Source organism: Rhinolophus ferrumequinum, chromosome 6, assembly GCF_004115265.2.
Source record: "Rhinolophus ferrumequinum isolate MPI-CBG mRhiFer1 chromosome 6, mRhiFer1_v1.p, whole genome shotgun sequence".
NCBI classification, from domain to species: Eukaryota; Metazoa; Chordata; class Mammalia; order Chiroptera; family Rhinolophidae; genus Rhinolophus; species Rhinolophus ferrumequinum.
The window spans coordinates 29,624,869-29,648,025 of record NC_046289.1 but is presented as its reverse complement, the minus strand read 5'-3'; the positions used below and the strand labels follow the sequence as shown (position 1 = coordinate 29,648,025).

The window sequence follows — 23,157 nt, the reverse complement described above, 5'->3', positions numbered from 1 at the left end:
TTGCAATACAGTGCATTTCAAAAGCCACTCTAAGTTTCAATTATTCACTAGAAAGACTCACAGACCTCACTGAAAGATGGTATACCCCTGGTTATGGCTTATTACAGGGAAAGGATACAGACCAAGTGAAGAAGTTGCATTCGACAGAGTTAAGGAGAGTTACCGAATGGGTAGCTTCCATTATTATCCTCTTTTTGTGGAGTCATGAATGCATTGATCTCCTGGCATCAATATGTAACAACATAGGGAGTATTGCCAATCATGGAAGCTTCAAGCCCTTTGGTGTCCCAAGTTTTTAATGGGGCTCATCACATACTGCTCAGATGGCTGACTTTTAGTTTCTAGCCCTTCCCAGAAGTTGGACTGATACCTTTAGTATCCAACACTTTCCAGAGGCAAAACAAATACCATATTGCCCAAAGCACCCATAATAAATCACACTATTAGAATGTCTGGTAGCCAAAGTCCCTAGTACAAAGATATGCCTATCACTTCCTGGTAACTGAGGTCAAAGGCCAGACTCTCTTTTGAATAAAGTTAATTTTTTATTACACAGCTAACCCCTGGCCTTTGACTGTACATCTACAGAGGGTGCCAAAAAAAATGTGTACACATTTTAAGAAAGGAAAACACTATTAAAATTACGCTGATGGTAACTGCTTTGAGCACCTCTTGTAATTAACAGAAGTCAAATGTGACATGTATTCATCTTTGGTTATTAGTATATGTTGAGTATTACACTTTTAATACAGTTTTTTCCTTTCTTAAAATGTGTATACTTTTTTTTGGCACCCTCTGTGTATTTACTATAGCATTCATATTTACAGACACAACAACAGTACAAGTGTGAATATGACTAAGCTTTAGAGAAGCCAGTATGGGATTGGGAAAGATTTAGAGAAACAACTGATCCATCCTCTATAGCCATTGTATACATTTTCTAATTTTCCACTTTGATCTACTACTATTTGTACTCTATGATACATCCGCATAGAACTATTTACCATAGAAATTGGTTCTCTTGCTCAGGCCAGTCATTTTCCATTGGTATTACATTTTGAGGAGGTGTTTAACTCAGTTTCCCAATACATATGACCATCAATATCAGTATTATAATCTTACTAAAATGCCAATATCATAACATATCACAGTCCAGTGGTAGATATAACCTGAAAAATAAGTCAGAAGATACTGACACATTATTGGATTCCTACACACACATTAACAGTTAACCTAGTCTGTCATCATATCATATGACAAAAAGGTCTCACAGAGTGATGCTACTCAGGTTTAAGGCTTGTCAGGTTCCAAAAGCAGGAGTATTCTCAGCAACATATGGCTTTACCCTTCTGGCATCTGTTACACCTAAGCTAAGAAACAGTATCATCTCTTGTTCTAAACCCCTTTTGATACACCAGTGTAATATTGGATTTTTCTCACTGCATAACCCATTTATTCATTCCTTTACCTTTTCTCCTCTCCTTTTATACCCACACTTTTCCTTTGAAAATCTTTGAATGACACAGTTGATTTGGCCACTATGCCATTCAGATTACCATTAGTAATACTAGTTTAGCAAGTGCTTCCCGCTCAGTTCATTTCCATTCATGTAGGGTAGGGTTACAAATGTATAGAACTAGTGGGCACCCACAGTTTCAGCCCTGGTACTAGGACCACTACATCCGGTAGGGAAAAAAAAGTTGAGATGATGTGGGGGAAAAAGAAAAAATAGAGTCCTAAAGGAAAAAGTATAGTCATAACAGCATCCTCCCCCAGCCCTCTTTTCCCCAGAACTGTAGAGGAATCTATCTAGTGTGGACCATCCCTTGGCCTCCCTCATGTTGAGTGTGATCCCACACCAATGAAAGTGTGTACGCCAGCCCCTCATGTTTTTATCTCCCCCCCCCATTGAGACAACAAATGTTTCATTTCCCCATTCCAATTTTCTACCAAATCATTGCTCTGTAGATGAAAGTGTGTTCTTGATATAAAAAAGAAGTGACTCTATGGTCGTTGATACAATATCTTCTGTTCTGGTCCTTTTATAGTATACTGAGCAGTTGGATCTACCACTGGGTAAGCAAAGCCCAGGCCAGAGTAAGTGTCTATTCCTGTTAGGACCCATTCGTAGCCTCCAGGGGCAACTGGCATCAGTCCGGCTTGCCAGCTATGTGCAGGACCTTCCTCCTGTGGAATCTGCTGCATAGCCCTCTGCTGTCTCTGTCTCTCTTGTTAGCAGACAGAACAGTTCTTATTAGTATTTTGTTCCTTGGTGCAAGAGAAATATATCTACATTCTGGCCATCTCTGCAGCCCCCTAGTGTCCACTCATCTCATGGGCCCAGTTAGCCACATCAGACAAGAACAACAATATCTGCTCACCAGTTCCAATCAATTTCCAATTCTGGAAGGGGGTTCTTCTGATGAGCATTAACATGTTCTACTTTAATAAACCCCCTTGCATTCCCAGGGCCATGCCCCATACAGGGATCCCTTTAGTAGACCAATTCCATCGTCCTTCTGCCTGACCATCTGGCCAGGCCATTGGACAAGTCCCATGAATTGGTAAAAACCCAAACATAGGGCCAAACATCATGTAGTTCAGCCTATCGAGCTGATTTGTTTTTACCTTCTTCAATCAGAGTGGCGGCCTTCCAAACAGGATGCTGTCCCTTCACCTTGGAATTGCCATCCATAAACCAAGCAGCTCTTTGTTGATCAATAGAAAGCTGTTTATAGGGCACCGCCCAAGTGGCCCAAGTGGCCATAGGATCCAGCAGCTCCTCAGGTGGTTCCGAAGTCGGCCTTAGGTGAAAAGAGGCTACCTGCTCGTGAGTACCTCCTTGCATTCTCCTGGTAGCATGATGCTATATCCACCATTTCCATTTTATTATGGAACTGTCCTGGGCATTGCCTTCCCCTTTAGGGCATTTCTCTGGCATTACCTAAGACATTATGGATATTTCAGGTTTCAAGGTTATTTTATGTCCTTCGGTCATAAGGGCAGTCTCCAAATCCAATAGCAAGCTAGAAATTGTCTCTCAAATAGAAATTTTCTGGTCAGAAATCCCAGCAGTTGTTTCTGGTTGGCACTCAGAGGTTTTTTGCCATAAGTCCAAATCTGTACTCCACATGGGGCTATCATACAGCAAATTAATGACCTGTGTGGGCTCACGCAAACTTATTGATTCCCACTTAGAATATCCAATCTATATTGGTGGAAGAGTCTTACATGTCTTCTGTTTATAATACTGGGTAGGAGAAGAAGACTTAACATGTCTTCTGTTTATAATACTGGGTAGGAGAAGAACTCTCCAGTCAAACACAATATCCATCTCCATAGTACAAGTCAGGTAAAGGAGACTCACCACTTCACATAAAGTTCACTGTACAAATATTCTAATTTTCATCCAAACTTTTCACTTTAATCCCATTAACTATTGTATTCCTATATCCTCCTAATCTAATAGTGCCCCCCATTAGAACTTCAATGGGTTTTAGAATCACAGTACATGGCACTTCCATGTCAAGAAGTACCCCCCAAAATCTCTTCTCTATCCACCGACCATTTTACCCATTTATGCGCGTATGGCCTTAGATTTCCAGGCCTGAGTTGGGCCAAGGGATCCAGACCCCTTTGTCAGGCCTTATCTTGATTAGATTATGGGACCATCACTTAAGGTGAGTCAAGGTGAGGTTTCTTATATTCATCTTTGTCATCTAGCTTTTTTAATTTTTCAGACTCGGGTAAACAGAGATTTGTTTTTTGTTTAGGACCCTTCAGTAGGGATTTGTTTAGGACCCAAAGCCCTCATAATAAGCCACATTGTTAGACTGTCCAATAGCCAAAGCCACCAGGCAAACAAAAGACACTACTATCACGAAACCAGCAAGTACTCTCTCCTGTCTACTGAACCCACAGCAGTGCTACATTAAGACCTTTGTTTTGTCCCCGTTAATGCTTACTTTATTCATCCATTTCTTAATAATCATTTAAATATTTCCACCCTGCTAGTACAAGTCCCTTGAACCTCTCATTTCTCTTTCCTCGTTTTCTTATGAATCAGTCTAACGTTATCCACTGTTTATTGCTTCAGCATAACTTACTTCCTTTGGAAGCAACTCTGAGGCCAGCAGCTATACGTCCAACCAGCCAGAATCCAAGCTTGGCTCAACCTCAGGTTCCACCCCAGCAGTCTCCCTTACATTCCTTTTAGCTAGCACAGAAAACAATAACCAAAGGATTGTATATTTACCTTGCTTCTTATTGTTTTGCATTTCTTTATGCATCCAATGACATATAACTCCTTAGGAGTTGAATATTTCATTTCGAAATTCCATTGCTAACTTTTATCTTCAATTACTAATCACAGCACAGTTGCATTTCAATATTGTGGGTGACCCTGTGTTTCTTCAGGCTCTAAAGATTCATTATTCCTCACCCTCTCTTCCTTCCTCCTCCCAAGTCACATGTGTCATGCATCAGGGTCTTTGTAGCAAATCCCTCGTCTAACACCAACTATAAGGAGTTTGGGCCAACTGCAAAAAGTTAGCCATTTACAAAGTTGGAGCACTCTGCAAGACTGCCCTCACTTCTGACACCAATTGAAATTCAGAGGATTTCTAAAACCACCCTCAGTTTTAATGATTCACTAGAAGGACTCACAAAACTCACTGAAGGCTGCTATACTCATGGATGTGGTATATTACAGGGAAAGAATACAGATTGAAACCAGCCAAGGGAAGAAGCAGATAGGGCAGAGTCTAAGAGAGGTACTGAATGAAGACCTTCTGGTCATCCTCCCCCATGGAGTCATGACAGCATTACTTCCTCTCGGCCATGATATGAGACAATACACACAGTATTGCTAGTGAGGTGCCCTCACCTTTGCCTTTGGTGTCCAGAGTTTTTATTGGGACTCAGTCACATACTGCCTGCATGGTTGACCTTTATTTTATCCCTTTCCAGAGAGGAGACTGATACCTTTAGTCTCTATTTCCTTCCAGAGGCGAAGACCTCATAATAAACCGCACTGTTAGACTGAGTGGCCAAAGGTCCCAGGCAAACAAAGACATTCTATCAGGCATGACATTCCAAGGAACTAGACATCACCTCCCAAAAGCTGAGAGTAAGGCCAGACCTCACTTTGGTCAAGGTTAAATTCTTTACTATACAGTCTTTATCAGAAAAGTGAGTGAGCCATACAAAGAGAGATCAAAAGATTAGGCACCATTTCAGGTATTCCAGTAACCCTCCATAAATTTTAAGGTATTTCTATATATCTTACATTTTAAGGTAAGTTACTTTAAATGTAAAAGAGAAAGACACCTGCCCAAACACTTTCCCCAAATATGTCTGGCCTTATATTCTGATGTTAAAGTTCTCACTTATTCTCTTTTGGTGACCCATTAATGGTAATAGTGGGCACTTGAGCAGAAAACTATTGGCTTTAATGCAGTGTACAAACATATATTTTTACATATTGTACCACATTGCCGAGCTACACTTTATGATGGTAGTCAGAACTTTAGCTCTCTAAATAAACTAGTTCAGTCCTCAGTTGGTTTGTTAGTTCTAGTGCTCTGCTCTAACTAGAAAGGTGAACTGTTTCCTCCTTTTCCCATAATATATCTTTAAACCCCAAAGTTGTATAGAAATTTTATTGTTTTTTAAATGTACTGTGTGCTTATATAGTACTGTAGTTCTTCAGCTTATGGAGAATACTGGAATATATGCCATGCTTACTTCATATTTCATATTACAAAGATAATGCTTTAAATATGATTCATTCTTAAAACTGATGGAGAGACAGATCCAAAATCACAAATGAACTTGATTGCTTCCATTTTATATGCCTCTAAAAGTGCTTCATCTTCATTTTTTTCTTTTTCTTGCATACAGGAATGCTTTCAGTTCATACTGCCAGCTCTACCTCATGCCATTGACCTTTTACGTGATGCCATTGTAAAAGTAAAGGAAGTACATGATGAACTTGAAGATTTACCTTCCCCACCACCTCCTCTTTCCCCTCCTCCCACAACTAGCCCACATAAACAGACAGAAGACAAAGGGGTTCAATGTGAGGAAGAGGAAGAAGAGAAGAAAGACAGTGGTGTTGCTTCAACGGAAGACAGTTCTTCATCACATATAACTGCAGCAGCCATTGCTGCCAAGGTAAGCCTGCTGAGAGAGACCCAAAGATCTAAAGGACCCACAGGTAAATGTACTGATTTCATCCCTCTTTCCATCCTATCATTCTGTAAGTTAATACGTCTTCAAGGCTTCCTTAAAAAAGAACTGGGACACTCATGACACTCCGTAGCTGTTCCTACATAATGTTGAGTCCTTGAAACCTTTGAAGTTTGTTCTTAGTTCTGAGGCATTACAGATACTGCTGTTACCTACCGAAGTAATAGCTGCAGTGATAAATAATGTGACATTTAAGGACTCTTTGGAGATGTCATTTTTGTTCTCATACTAAATATATACAGTGTTCATATATTCAAAACATCAAATACAACACACACCACAAAGGAACAGAAAACTGAAGATAAGAGACCTTAGATGATTCAAGAAATTAGTTGAAAAGTTTAATAAATATTTTTCAATACAAAGCTTTTCAGCAATTAACTAAGCACTTATTTAAATATAACTTGACACAAATTACCCTAGTCATATAAAGAGGAAGTGGATATAATGTATTTGCATTTTTAATTTAATAAAATAATATTAGGACAGTACCAAAGTATTAAAAATACTTTTGGGAAAATTCTGGGAGTAAATGAAGTACCAACCATGAGGTAGTTGAGTAAATTTTGTCATCTTAAAGTCACAGAATATGGTTTACAGTGTTGTCCATATTTAGTATAATCTACCCAGTATGCTTTAAAATCTTCAGAAAGTAACGTATCACTTTCTGGGAATAATGATTGTTCACTGATTAAAAGCATAAAGATTGAAAATCTAATCACTGTGAAATAATTCCTAAAGTTTTATGGATCATCCAGATATTTTGGCTATGAGCTTAGCATGAGAGGGGTTTTTTTGGCAACTTATATTAATAGATTAAAAAGGATCATAGAGATTCTTTTGAAGTGTCCATTCAGACAACCAGTAGGTGGCTCTTTCATTGAAGACCAGATGATTTTGTCTCCAGATATACTTAATGACCCATTAAGTTCTTACTTAAGGCTAGTAAGTATTTAAGTTGTGTGTGAGGTTTGTTTTGTTTTGTTTTTTTATGGAACCAGTTAGTGAAATAGGTACATTTTAAAATCATTATATGTTCTTTCTCTTTTACTCTTAAATAAAAGAGTAAAAAGTACCATCAATTTCAATCTTTATAAAAAAGCTTATAACATTTGAAATCTGAGCTGATTTGACATTTCATTGTTCCATTTGTTTTCACCCTTTTTCCTTTCCAGTCATTTTGCTTGTATTGTTTCATGTTTTCTTGTCACTATATTCATAGTTGTTATGTGTTGTGCATTAGAAGCATCCATTCTACACCAGTCCTGCTGTTATCATGGCACACGGTGAACAGCCCATCCCTGGTCTCATCAATTATTCCCATCATGCAACAGGCAGTGCAGATGAACGGGTAAGACAAAGAGGCTTTGCATTAATGATTTTGCAAGCATACAGCCTACCTCCTATCCTTGGAGGTAGGGAATAACATATTATGTGTTTTATTCTGAAAGATCTTCCGCAGTGCTTTTTTGTGAAAGTGTAGGTGCAACTGAGTATATTCTATCAAGGAATTTAATAGCGTTTCTCCTATACTTAAACTACTATGATATCATTAAGATTCGGTAGTATGCAGCAACAAGCTTTCATCACAGGACTTCCAAGAAATTCATTGCTCAGAAGTTATTTTTTTTTTAGCAGTTTCATCTCATACTTTTAAATAAATTACCTGGCTTAATTGAAATAATCCCTTTACGAGGATCACTTTATGTCTTAAAATCTAAACAGATTGGTCAAGCTAATATTTCATTTGTATAAACCTTGGGTTTTAATTTGCTCATGATTTTACATTTTATTTTTTTTCCCTTCACTGTGTTCTCATTACAGCTACTGTGTTTCCCCTAAAATAAGACCTAAGTGGAAAATAAGCCCTAGCATGATAAGCCCCTGACCATAAGCCCTAATGTGTCTTTTGGAGAAAAAATTAGTATAAGACCCAGTCTTATTTTCGAGGAAACACGGTATTTAGAGAGTTGAGTCTTGATACAAATTTTGAGGTACTAATCTTCAGATAGAAACTTTTAAGGACACATATCATTTCTTTCGGTCACTGAATGATAGTTTGTAAAAAGCGCCAGGCTAGAAAAGATTAAACTGATAAGTATAACTGACTAAGCAGTGATAATTTAGAATATGACTACAAAAAAAAATACATCTCAATATCTTATATGGATATAAAATGAGAAGGAAAAGGAAATAATAATGTAAAATTTGACTGTAAATACTTAGGAAGAACAAGCACCCAGAATTTGGGGGTCATATGGATGGGTCCGGGGGGCTAGTATCCGTAGTTTCTTGGGAGGTATACTATCAAATGAAGACTCTAACTCTTATATTCAACAAGGCATGCTTGGTTGGAAATAAACTTGGGTTAATCAAAGGCCAAGTAGAAAATTTATGTATTGATTAGTAAAATTATTAGAGTTTCAGTTGACAACTAGTATGTGAATTCTCCAGATATAGCTTTGTTATAATATTCGAAAATGTACCAAACTTGAAACAGGACTGTCCCTTGTATTCTCATAAAGCAACCACAACAACTATATAATCATCCTCATTTTCAAATTAAAATATTTGGAAATTTTTTGTTCATAACCAAACTTTTAAGTTATATCCTGAGTTTCATATTATTACATGGAAAATAACTTTAGTGACTTTTTTTTTTAGTTCTCCCAAGAGTTAGTTGCACATAACTAGTACCATTCTAGTTTCATGAGAAAGAAATTAATTATCACATGCAATAGAATCCTTATGTTATTGCGGTTTCATTCTCTGGAGGAACTAATTGAGAACAGGTATTTAAATGTTCTAACTGGATATCTTCATGTGGCACCACCCAGAAACTTCTCATTTATTGATATTTAATAATCCTTTGTAAGTCATGTTTATGGTCTTTTTGACAGATAATTCAGTTTTGTAAGTAGACTTATATTTTTCTGCTTCCTTTGACAAATGATAATCAGAGCTATACATCAAAGAATATAATGTTCTAGTTCTTTAGACCTAGCATCCACAGAAAAGAATGAAGAAGAAATAGGTACCAGAAAATAATGAAAAGGACAGCCTATAATGTTCTTAGTGCTCTTAAAGAAGTTTAGTCTGTGACTGCTTATTTGGCATTAATTTAATTAATGAGCTTCGTTGGTTCTGAATGCCCTGGTTTGTTGTCAGTATCTTAGATCTCTACATGAGAATAGTCATTTGCAATATCTCTATGAACTCTTTGGCTGGTTTTTACAAGCTTTACAAATGTGAAGTTTTTAAATTAATTTTTGAAAGGGAGAGTCTAAATAACCTACTGAAGAGAAAAATCATTTCCCTTAGCTGGTTTGAATTCTGAGGCATGTGGAATAATGTGGAACGATGTGGAATAATGTGAAATTATGCAAGTTAAAATCAGAAGAACTGGACATAAGCCCTGACTTTGCCACTTAACATTTGGGGCAGATTTAAGTTTCAGTTTCTCATCTATAACGTGGAAATAATAATTTCCCTATATGTCACAAGGGTTATTTATTCGTACCTAATAATGCATAAGGGGGGAAATTATAAATTCAGAGTTTAATATTTATAGAATTCTTTCCAGATGCCAAACACTATGCTTGGTGTTCAAGATGCAAATATAAATGGCTTGTTCCTACCCATGAAGAGTTTACAATCTAACTAGGGAGTTCTTTTTACTACTTCTTTACTTTTCTAACCCAATTATCCACTTCTTATGATCAGAAAATGAACCCTGATCAGTGTATTGACTCATCAATAGTTAGTTGCTAGAGATCTGATTACCATTTGCCAAACTAATCAACTTGCTTTTTTAGGAAACAAGAGGCTTGAGGAATGCCTCTTATAAAGGATATTCCTTTAGTTGACTCACCAGCAGCCATTTCCCACTTCCTCTTTCTAACACTGTACTGCGTTTCCAGTCATAATAGTTGGGGACTGTTGACTAAACCTAAATAGTTGACTAAACCTCCAGGATATGTTTGCTTAATATAATCAGTATGTTCATTTCACATAGCCAGCTTTTAGTTAAAAGAATACATAATTCAGCTTAACAATAACCCACACCCTTCGGACCAAAAAACTGAGGGTTGCTAGATGGGCGGGAGGGGTGGGGGATGGGGGGGAGGGTGAGGGGATTGGAGGGCAGTCGGTGACCACGGGATGGCCACGGGTTTGAAAATTAATCTGGGGAACGTAATTTGGTGGTTACCAGAAGGTAAAGGGGTTGGGGGGTGGGGGATGAGGGTGAGGAGGATCAAGTGTATGGTGATGGAAGGGGAGCTGACTCTGGGTGGTGAACACACAGTGTGATTTATGGATGATGTGATACAGAATTGCGCACCTGAAATCTATGTAATTTTACTAACAATTGTCACCACAATAAATTAAAAATAAATTAAAAAAAAAAAGAATACATAATTCAGGCCAATGGGAGTGAGTGGGGCTCATCTCTTAGGTTTTATTTAAACTACTCTACTACACAGACTCTGTTTCTTACTGGGTATTATTATACAATCTCAAAAATTACCATCTTGGAACCATGAAAGGAATGCCTGTCAATAATGGTACCAACAGTAAAGAAACAATGCTGAGAAATGGAAGAGAAAGAGAGGTGTTGGGTCCTGTTCACATGGTACTAACCACTTACTCAAGCCCCTGTTGAACTAAACCTATCTCTTGACTTCTCAGTTACATGAACCAATAAATTACTTTAAAAAAAAAAAACTAATTTGAAATAGAAACGGGTATACTGTTGTCTGTACCCAGATAGCATATTAACTAGTATACTGTCTTGTCAAAGAGTTGAAAAGTCTTTCTTATAATGACTGAAATACATCTAATAGGAATCCCTGAAGTTTCATATTTGAGTGTGAATCCTGATTCAAAAGGGTAGAGAGTAGGGGAATGTGACACAAAGGAGAAAAAGAAGGAAAATAAATCCTACCCCTCTGTAGTTACTAAATAAGTTTGAAGGTCTTTTCAAGGAAGATGGATCCAAATCTGAAGAAATTACAACTTTTGCTTTTCAGCCTCAAAGCAGCTGATAGGTTCAAAAATCCAAGTCATAATGACAGGCAAGGAGGAATTTGAGACAAACAGGGAAGATACCCATGGAGATACATAATAGGAAATCTTGTCTCACTGACAGAAATTAAATCTTCTAGAGAAGTTCAGCACAATAATGATGTTCCCCAAGCTCTACTGGATACAAGAAAATCTGCTGCTTGCCCTGGGAAGAAAAAGAGTTGCTGATTTCCTTTTGCTAAAGGATATGGAAAAAACAGTATGTTGAATTCAAATGGCCAGTCAAGAAGAGTCTATCTTCCTGGAACATTTATTTGGAACTTAAGAAATAAAATGTTAATAATTAGCAACCTTCCACTCCTATAAATTTGCCTGGGGGAAAAAAACACCATTACAAACATCCAGAGATACTTATTAAATTTTGATAAGAAAATTGAAGAATACACACACACGCGCACACACACACACACACACACACACACACACATAATTTCTTTCTATCCATGAGGATTTTGGTATATTAAAATAATTATGTTTCAGTCATTTTTCTAAAGATCTTACATGTATCAACACTTTACATACATTGTCATTTTACTTACGAGAAAATGGAAGCACAAGCAGTTTAAAGACCTCTAGCTAGTGCTCAACTGGTATTCAAGTCCAGACGGTTTGGCTCCTGAATTGGCGTTTCTGAGGCTACAGTACCTCTCAGCACAAGAAAGAAAGAAACGGTAAAATTCTGGGAGATGACTAGCTAGTTATAAATTTCTCTCAAAAATGAGAATTGGGATATTTGGACCTTGGTTTAAAATACTTGAATGATAAAATGCATTACAGAGCCTAAGAATTATAAACAACAGAGTGTTTGTACTGTTGAAGTTTTACTGGACCAAGTTCCACTGGTGCTCACAGCTTATTTAAGTTATAAGCACCAGTGGAGTCAGAAGTATATTTAGATAAATCCATGAAGCTGAATACTTTGGAGAACACAGTGTGATATGTGTTGGAGGTTAATATTTTTAAAGGGTGAGCCATAACACAGCAATAAAATTAATCTGTGTGAAAGATTTTCATTTAACTAATTAATTAATGAGAGAACAGTAAGTTCTTAAACCAGTTCAAAGAAAAATTCAAAGGACTCACACATGCATCAATAGTCACGAAGGCTAGCGTGAATTTATAAATAGATATGAAACTTAATATACACAGGGCAATAATCGTTTCTTCTCAGGACAAATTTATTGGTGTTTCTATAGACAAGAATAATTTCCCTTGCTTTTTCGCAATGGGTTTGTCGCCAGAACACAGGTGTCATGAAAACCATCGCTGAATCTAAGCCAGAATGGAAAAGGAAAAGACTCGTATCAACGTCGTTGTCGTTGGACATACCACTCCTGGGCATCTGATCTACAAATGTGGAATCCACAAAAGGACCATCGAAAAATTTGAGAAGGAGGCTGCTGAGATGGGAAAGGGCTCCTTCCAGTCTGCCTGTGTCTTGGATAAACGGAAAGCTGAACGTGAGCGTGGGATCACCACTGATACCTCCCTGTGGAGATTCAAGACCAGCAAGTATTATGTGACCATCGCTGATGCCCCAGGACACAGAGACTTTATCATAAACATGGTTGCAGGCTCATCTCAGACTGCCTATGCTGTGCTGATTTTTGCTGCTGGTGCTGGTGAATTTGAAGCAGGTATCTCCCAGAATGGGCAGACCCATGAGCATGCCTTTCTGGCTTACACACTGGGTGTGAAACAGCTAACTGAAGGTGTTAACAAAATGGATTCCACTGAGCCACCTTATAGCCAGAAAAGTTATGAGGAAATCATTAAGGAAGTCAACACGTACATTAAGGAAATTGGCTACAACCCTGACATGGTAGCATTTGTGCCAATTTCTGGATAGAATGGTGACAACATGCGGGAACCAAGTGTTAACATGCTTTGGTTCAAAGGTGGAAAGTCACCCTTAAAGATGGTGATGCCAGTGGAACCATGCTGCTTGAAGCTCTGCATTGCATCCTGTCACCAACGTGTCCAACTGACAAGTCTTTGCGTCTGCCTCTCCAGAGTGTCTACAAAATTGGTGGTATTGCTACTGTCCCTGCGGGCTGAGTGGAGACTTCTCAAACCCGGCGTGGTGGTCACCTTGGCTCCAGTCACTGCTACAGCTGAAGTAAAGTCTGTTGAAATGCACCATGAAGCTCTGAGTGAAGCTCTTCTTGGGGACAATGTGGGCTTCAATGTCAAGAATATGTCTGTCAAAGATGTTTGTCGTGGCAGTGTGGCCGCTGACAGCAAAAATGACCCACCAGTGGAGGCAGCTGGTTTCACGGTTCAGGTGATTATCCTGAACCACACAGGCCAAATCAGTGCAGGATACGCACCTGTGCTAGACTGTCACACAGCTCACATTGTTTACAAATTTGCTGAGCTGAAGAAGATTGATTGTCGTTCAGGGAAAATGTTGGAAGATGGTCGAAGTTTCCGAAATCTGGTGATGCTGCTGCCATCGTTGATGTGGTTCCTGGCAAGCCCATATGTGTTACGAGCTTCTCTGACTACCCTCCTCTGGGCCGTTTTGCTGCTCCACGTGACATGAGACAGTTGCTGTGGGTGTCATCAAAGCAGTGGACAAGAAGATAAGGAGCTGGCAAGGTCACCAAGTCTGCCCAGAAAGCTCAGAAAGCTAAATGAGTGTTATCCCCAATACCTGCCACCCCAGTCTTAATCAGTGGTGGAAGAACGGTCTCAGAACTGTTTGTCTCAATTGGCCATTTAAGTTTAATAGTAAAAGGCTGGTTTGTGATTACAATACATTGTAAGACCTTTAGAAAGAAAAAATGTTTTGTGGACCATTTGGGTTTGTGTGTGTGTGTGTGTGGCGGTTTATAAGTTACTAGTTTTTAAAATCAGTACTTTTTAATGGAAACAAATTGACCAAAAATCTATCACTGAGTTTTGAGACCCATTAAAACAAAGTTTAATGAGAAACCTGTGTGTTGTTTTGGTCAACACTGTAACTTCTTTACTACTTAGGTAAAATACTTTAAAAAAAAGAGTTGCCCATAGCCTGCTTCTGGTGTTACATCTGCTGAAACTTTAGAATTTGATAATTCTGGGTTAACATTTTTTTTCTGGGTGGGAACTGAGGATTTTTTCCCCTGTCTTAAGGGGAAGAATCATCTCTTTACATAGTAAAAAGCTATGGGAGGGGTCTTTTTGGTGCAGCACTTCGTAAGTTAGGACAGATAAGCAAAGAGTAACTTTGTTTATGTGTAAGCTAGTTTACAAAGGCCAATTCTGTAATATTAAAGTCCATGTATTGCATATAAATTTTGTGTAGTTACATCAACATTGAGTAAACTTTTTGGTATGTCAAATGTTAGTTATCCGGTTATTAGAATGTGAATTCTTACATTTACAAAGAATGAAGTAGTTCAAAGAACCTAAAATGAGGCTTAAATAGTATTGAGCACTGTCTCGCTAAAGTTAATTGTATCCAGATTCTAGGAAAAATAAATGATACTGGGAGTTGAAAGAAAAAAGAATGATTTGCATTAGTATCAGTTTCCTATAACTTGCAGAGTTGTAAAATACCGAAAAACAATGAAAAGTACAGCTACTCCAGAGAGGCATACAAATCAGAATATTTAATAACCTTTCTTGCCCATTTTCCTGACCACTCTCCCACCTACCCCTTCCACCCCCCATGATCATAATAATCTCAGAGATGATTTTTGAACACAAAAGAATAGTTGGTCTCATTAGTTTTTGGCCATTTTATTTATATAGGTGCAACAAGATATTAAATAACCATGTAGCTTCAGTGAGTTCGCTTTGCAAATACAGAGACCACAAAATTAACTTTTATCTGGAAGTCTTCATGGGAAATCTCAGATTTGACTTTTAAAAGTCTCCATTTTGTGCCATCCCAAGATTAGGAAACCAAGCCCTAGAAATTCTCCTCACCCTGTTTTACCTACAAGTACCTGTCATTTAGGTGAGTTCCTCTCTTCTTCAAGTCACCAAAATTTCATTACCGTGTATAGGTGACCTTCCTTATCACATATAAGGCTGAGACCCTCTATTCCAGGTACCAGGTCATTTCTCCTGGGAGGGCTTTGTAGAGACTGGCTTCATGAGTACAGCCAATATTTGTTCGAAAGTGGCAGTCCTGTCTGATTAAGTGGACCATTTTCAAATTTGGCAGTCCAGATAAGTCCTTGGTGCCACCATCAATTTGTCTAATTACGTCCTATTAAAAAGGAAGACTTTCTTATTAAATCTGTGGTAATCACTGTATTGTCAAGAAAATATATGAGAAAGTGAGAATTTCTGAATTCTGAGGGAGTCAGTGAGACTCAAATATCATTTTTAATGTTTCATTTTAGTTTTAAGAAATCAAGATTTACTAAATTGTGCGGGTTATATATAGCTTAAGAGGAAAGAAAAAGAGCTTCCTCACATACCAGAAAATAAAACATTTGAAACAACATCAGTAATATTCCAAACAAATAGCCTGAAAAAAAATTCTTCAATTTATTCAGTCCTATGTAGTTAGTTCTCATTCCAGTGGATCTTAGCTTAGCAGTCTGCTTTCATGAAGCTTCCAGCTTCTGGACTAAAAAGGGTTTTAGAAATACTCCGTCCACCTTTATAGTCTAAAAGTTGTCGAAGCAGTGTCACTTCAGAGGTCTGTACCCAAGAGTATATTCTTTGAAGTATCAGTTGTTTGAAGTATCTGTCTGGTACAGTTCTTTATTGAATACACAGCTCTGCACTGTAGTTTACGAGTATAGCATAACTTTCAGGCAAGCATCAAAATCCATCTGTAGATGACAGAGACTTTATAGCTGTGGTTATTTACTGTAACCAATAATATCAGAATGGAAGAGAGTAAAATTCTCTGTTGGGGATAAAATATAACTATTTCAAGAGTTTTGAGCAGGTTTTCCCCTTAGTGTAAAGCCATTATGGACAGGGGGGAATTGACAGTTTTCCAGGGACTTTACACAAAGCTTACAGTTTCTGAAACAGTAATGCATATTAATAACATATTACGTATATAAATTTGACCTAGAGAAGGCATATCTTTTGATATGCTAGCTTCCTATGATATTTATAATTTTAAGTCATCAAACAAATCTAATTACATCTTTCATCATTCTTTTTCTATGCTGAAAGAACAAATTTTTATAATTTCTAGGAGCCTGCTGGGAAAACTCAAAAATAATTTTATGTGGAAAGGTATCCTTTCCACAGGAAAGGTATTTTTTTTAAATTTGTTCTATATTTAGAATTCAATTTTGAGCACTTGATTTACGATAGGATCATGGATGCTTGAGAAATAATTTTTGGTTGCCTCTTTAGTTAAAACATTTTTAAAAGCATAAGAGGTAGCACGGTTGTTAAGAATTAGCTCTTTCATAAGTGAGGAACTTTTGATTTTTGTTTTTTTTCCTTATACTCAAGTATATAATAAAGTTAACATAGAGCACAGAAAATTATTCTGGTAAAACATAGCATCTCTGCTATCTATGCAGATTATATAGAGTTAAAGGCACTAACTAGTAAGGTAAGGAAAAAAGCCAATCAAAATTAAGTGAATTTTGTTGATATTTACCCCATTTGATAACTTATTTTCAGTCTCAGGTATTAAAAATCAAAGGGAAAAAGCTTCATTTTTCAGGTTTTATTCTTTATTATCTTCTTTCAGATTTTTTTTTTTTTTTTTTTTAAAGATTTTAGTGGGGAAGGAGAACAGGACTTTATTGGGGAACAGTGTGCACTTCCGGGACTTTTTCCAAGTCAAGTTGTTGTCCTTTCAATCTTAGTTGTGGAGGGTCCCGTTCAGCTTCAAGTTGTTGTCCTTTCAGTCTTAGTTGTGGAGGGCGCAGCTCAGCTCCAGGTCCAGTTGCCGTTGCTAGTTGCCGGGAGTGCAGCCCACCATCTCTTGCGGGAGTCGAACCAGCAACCTTATGGTTGAGAGCCCGGGTTCCAACCAACTGAGTCATCTCGCCTCCTGTGAGCTGAGCGGCAGCTCATTGACTTCATTCTAGTTGCGGAGGGTGCAGCTCGCTGGCCCATGTGGGTGGGAATTGAACTGGCAGCCCCATTGCCCAGAGCTTGCGCTCTAACCAACTGAGCCACCTGTCCGACCCTCTTTCAGATATTCTTGAATAAACTTTACTTTAAGACTGCAGTTCTTTCTCAGATGATCCACAAGATGAAAAAAAAATCTTTATAATAACATGGTGATATAATTTATTTAACATGCACTGTGTTAATCATTGTTTTTTAAAATGAATTAATAAGTATTTATAATTTTTGTTTTGATTTATAACTTAAGTATTGATAGTTATAACCCACATGTACAAAACCTGTAGGAGTTCTAAATACATTTTAAATGTGTAAAGCATCCAGAGACCAAAAGTTTGGAAACTGCTGCTTTAGGACAAAACTTTTATATTCTCTATCACTATTGCTCTTAGAATAGTCTCAGCTACTCATATTAATTATAACTTTTAATGAAAATAAATCATTTCTATTTCACAGAGAATACCTGAGGATAGGTAACTAAAATTACATATATGTAATTTTAGCAGACAGAAAAGCTCAAGAACATACATAATACAATTTTCTACATACAATCCTTTGACTGCTTGTTAAAGTAGCAAAAAGGAACATGTTCACAAACATGACACAAAACCCTAGCATCTATCTAGCAAATAAAAATAAGGAAAAGTATATACACTTAAAATTATGATTAATAGATGCAACAAAAGAAAAAAGAGACTATTTGGACTTGATCAAAATTAACAACTTTTGCATATCAAAGAACACTATCAAGAAATTGAAAAGACAACCCACAAAATGGAAGAAAATGTTTGCAAATCATGTATCTGGTGAGGATTAATAACTGGAATACATGAAGAACTCCTGCAATTCAGTAACAAAGTGAAACAAAGAACTGAATTCAAAAAGGGGCAATGGATTTGAATAGGTATTTCTCCAAATAAGGTAAACAAATAAAAATATGTACATGAAAGGATACTCAACATCACTATTTATTAAGGAACTGCAAATCTAAACCATAAGGAAATACCACTTTACATCCATTAGGATGGTTATTATCAAACGCACGCGCACACACACACAAATGTGTTGGCAAAGGATGTGGAGAAACTAGAACCCTTGTACATTGCTGAAGGAAATGTAAAATGGTGCAGCTACTGTGAGAAACACTTTTGTGGTTGGTCTAAAAGTTAAATATATGATCCAGCAATTCCACTTCTAGGTAATAAACCAAAAAGAGTAGAAAGCAAGGACTAGTACACCAGTGTTCATAGCAGCATTATTCACAATGGCCAAAAGATGGAAACCCAAATGTCCAGTGATGGATAAACAAAATGTGGCATATACCCACAATGGTTTATTATGCAGCCATAAGAAGAAATTGAGTTCTGATACATACTACAACATGGATGAACCTTGAAAACATTACTCTGAGTTAAATAAGCCAGACAAAAAACGACAAATATTGTATGGTTCTACTTACACGCAATACCCAGAATAATCAAATTCATAGAAACAGAAGATAAGATAGAGGTCATCAGCGGCTGGAGAAAGTGAGGGATTGGGAGTTATAGTGTAAAGGGTATAGAGTTTCTCTTAGGGATGATGGAAAAGTTCTAGAAATGGATAGTGCTGATGTGTTTGCATTACATTGTGAGTTTACTTAATGCCATTGAATTGTATACTTAAAAGTGGTTAAGGGGCCGGCCCGGTGGCTCAGGCAGTTAGAGCTCCATGCTCCTAACTCCGAAGGCTGCCAGTTCTATTCCCACATGGGCCAGTGGGCTCTCAACCACAAGGTTGCCAGTTCAATTCCTCGAGTCCCGCAAGGGATGGTGGGCTCCGCCCCCTGCACCTAAGATTGAACACGGCACCTTGAGCTGAGCTGCCTCCCAGATGGCTCAGTTGGTTGGAGCGCAGGCTCTCAACCACTAGGTTGCCGGTTTGATTCCTCGAGTCCCGCAAGGGATGGTGGGCTGCGCGCCCAGCAACTGGACCTGGAGCTGAGCTGCGCCCTCCACAACTAAGACTGAAAGGACAACAACTTGACTTGGAAAAAAAAAGTCCTGGAAATACACACTGTTCCCCCAATAAAGTCCTGTTCCCCTTCCCCAGTAAAATCTTAAAAAAAAAAAAAAAAGTGGTTAAAATGGTAAATTTCATGTTACATATATTTCACCACAATGAAAAAATTTAATTAGGATTAGTGATCAATGTTTCCCAATTTTATCTTACTTAAAAATTATCTAGGCATCTAATGTTCATCCATTAATTTACTCAGCTTAATGTCAGTGCAAATTTAAATTACCTAAAGATCATGGAAATCATCTTCAAACTGACATGCTAAAAACATAAATATTGTTTAAACAAAATTGTCAGGATGATTCAATGTAGTCAAACATAAATATATTTTTCATAATTCTAAGTACTATGCAAAAGTAATGCTAACTTGTTTAATTAGTAAACCTGTATATGTTTACAACCCAAGAAAAACAAAACATGTAATTGTATTATATTTGACATGGAAAAATTTTTTAGAATAATTTTTAAACCAAAATTATTAAGCTAGTATTGTTTGCGAAAGATTTAACCATAATTGTATGAACTTGGATTCTTAAAATATTTATGAGTTAGTTTTGAGAAGATTTTTTTTTAAGCTAGCATATTTGAAATGTTAGAAATTCAATTTCCTTATATTAGGGAATTTCAGGAATAATTAACTTATTTAGGTATATATTTTTATCTATAAGCCAATCAGAACAAAGCTCCTTTAATAGACAATATAGTTTAATTACTAATTTCCAGAGATTGGGAAACATTTCACACTCACACTATAGGTAAGAGCCTTTCTGAATTGCAGACACACAAACACAGAGCGTTTATGGTTTCAATTCTATAACTTCAGCCATAGGTCCAGAATAAACACAGAAACACAAGCCAATCAGAACAAAGCTCCTTTAATAGACAATATAGTTTAATTACTAATTTCCAGAGATTGGGAAACATTTCACACTCACACTATAGGTAAGAGCCTTTCTGAATTGCAGACACACAAACACAGAGCGTTTATGGTTTCAATTCTATAACTTCAGCCATAGGTCCAGAATAAACACAGAAACACAAAAATTCATCCCCACCAAAAGAAAAAAATAGTCAAAGACCTGTTCTTCCTAGAGGGCACCAAATTCTTAACTGTTTTGAACTCAAAATGAAGAAGTAGACAAATAAAAAGGGCTAGAAACAGGATACTCTGTCATCTTTCACCCAACAGAGAATACAAATTTGTAATCTATTTACAGAGGTCACCAAATGGTCAGACTATAAAACCAAAGTCTCAAGCATTGCTACCACCAATGAGCAATAATTTCCTGGCAGTACACAGACTAGAAACAAAGACAAAACACAAGTCAATATAATGGGGTATTTTAAAGTTTTTTTAAAACCTAGAGAAGCAGACAGTTATTTAAGTAAAATTCTGTTGGCATTTGGGATTCAGCTATGGTTGCCAAGAAAAATAATACCTATGGGCTTCAGCGATTGCTTTAAAAGTGCACTCCTCTAGCAGTACAGTAAATCTGGTTCTATAAGATGAATCCACTGGGCCTCTCAGTGGATGATCTCTAAAATTGTTAAAAAAATAATTTTTTAAAGGTAAAATTTTATTACAAATGCCAAGTAACTACATATCAAGTATGTTAGATCAATCATTAATTAATGAGGGAACCAGAAATGTGTTACAACTGGTTCACAGGAAAATTCAAATACCGGGGGTGCCAAAAAAATGTATATGTGACACTTTGGTCAACGTTGTTCAAGCAGTAGTTTGCTGTAATCAGAAGTGTCTGGATGCTGATGGTAACCACTTTGAGCACCTGTTGTAATTGCAGAAGTCAAACGTGACTTGTATTCTTTCATTATCGGAATATATTGAGTATTACAATTTTAATACAGTTTTCCCTTTCTATAGAGACATTAGGAATGCTGAAATGAATTTACAGATAGATGCAATACTTGGTCATTATCTACAAGGCAGTCCACTGCACTTCCATGGAACAAAAGATTTGGACAAAAACCATTTACATTACTTACTATTGGTGTTTACAATTTAGATTTGTAAAATAGCTGGAAGACTGAACGGTACAAATCCAGAATGATCCCCTGCACAGGACACCTAGTAGTAATTTTTTGTCCGTTTCAAAGTCTTTCACAATTTTTCCTAACACAAAAGGAATATAATGATGCATGGATGTATACAAAAAATGGTAAAATTTTGTTCAAGATGTCCATGTGCCTAATGTGCATTTTGTTGTTTATACTATTATTTGTTTGTTTCTACTTATATGGATGCCACATAGCAGGATTTTGGAGACAACTATATGATCTTTTATAATAAATGAATGTTTTGTTTTCTCAAAATCTGAATTAGAAAAGCCAGAAAATTTTTATATTACTACCATAGTTGTTAATAAAGGAATTGACTTGTTAGGATATTTTTTCCTAATATTGACCTTTGAGTAATATTGTGGACTAATTATGTATGTATGTGTGATGAACTAGTAGTAATTATTATGTGGGCAAATATATATTGTGATAAGTTTTTCACAGAACTTACTATTATTTTATCAATAAAATAAATAGGAAGCTGTATTGAAATAAACTACATAGACCTTTTTCAAATATGGGAAGCAGTATGCATCATACTTTACTTAACATGAGCTTTGGCATCTGATAGTTCTGTCAGTTATTAGCTCTGACATTGGGTGAATTGCTTCTCCTTTATAAACCCCAGTCTTCTCTAAAATAGGAATAATAATGATATTAACTTCATTAATACTTCATGAGTAATGTGTGAATATTCAAATAAGAAAATGGATGTAAAAGCACTTAACATAGTATCTGGATAAAAGTAAACATTCAATATTAGAGGGGTTGATATCCTCACTGATACTAACAACTTAACCTTCAAATGTTACTTATACAGTTCTCTGTTCACACCTCTTTCCTTTGCCCAACTGAACAGTCCGTTCTTTTTCTTTCCTGTTCAACATTTAGTCATTTTTTTAGAGCCTAGCAGAGTGAGACGTTCTTACATTTTTATAAATGGTGACCTCCTTCGGGAATGTGATTAATGTTGCTGCCCCTCTCCAAAGGCCCATACACACAAAATTGAGTATAAATGTTCTTAACCCCACTTTTTCCCTGGCTGATTTCTATTTATTCTTTCTGTCCCAATTTAAGTATCTCTCACAGAAAGACTTGTCAGATCTACCTCCTCCAACCTTAATTATTCTTGCACTTATTCTCTCTCATAGCACCTTGTTCTTTTCCTTTATAGAATTTATCACAATTTACAATTACATGCTTATTCATGTAGTTGACTTCTATGTATGTATGTAGACTGTAAGCTCAAATAATTGTCACATCTCTTACTTTATATGCTTGTCTAACATCTAGCAGAGTTTGGCACATAGTATATACTATATAAATATTTGTTAAATATGTTCCATGAAAAAATGCAGTGCATCATCCATCTCTAAGGAATAGGTGTTCATTAAGTAATTTCACAAGACAGTTATAAAAAAACAAAATAAGGGGAATTTAATCGATAATAGTGTGATAACTTTGCACAGTAACAGATGGTTACTAGACTTAGTTTGGAGATCACATTGTAAAGTATATAAATGTCAAATCACTATGTTGTATCCCTGAAATTAATATTGTATGCCAACTATAATAAACATAAATAAATAAACTAAGATATATTTAGTAATGCCATGATGTATAAGGACTCCTCCATGAAAT

General features: G+C 36.7%; 1 protein-coding gene and 1 pseudogene across 17 annotated transcripts in view; both read left to right on the top strand.

Moving 5' to 3' along the window:
* The window catches only part of GPHN (gephyrin), a 438,119-nt gene that overhangs the window by 237,560 nt on the left and 177,402 nt on the right, over window positions 1–23,157 (top strand). For 10 of the 17 annotated variants that reach the window (XM_033107414.1, XM_033107406.1, XM_033107404.1 and 7 more), the window contains exons 7-8: window positions 5,902–6,174; window positions 7,493–7,600. In XM_033107414.1, the coding sequence (XP_032963305.1) occupies window positions 5,902–6,174; window positions 7,493–7,600 (381 nt within the window). The remainder of the gene's footprint in view (window positions 1–5,901; window positions 6,175–7,492; window positions 7,601–23,157) is intronic. The other 7 variants (XM_033107419.1, XM_033107417.1, XM_033107412.1 and 4 more) reach the window with 1 other exon arrangement.
* LOC117023014 (elongation factor 1-alpha 1-like) lies at window positions 12,475–13,974 on the top strand (annotated as a pseudogene).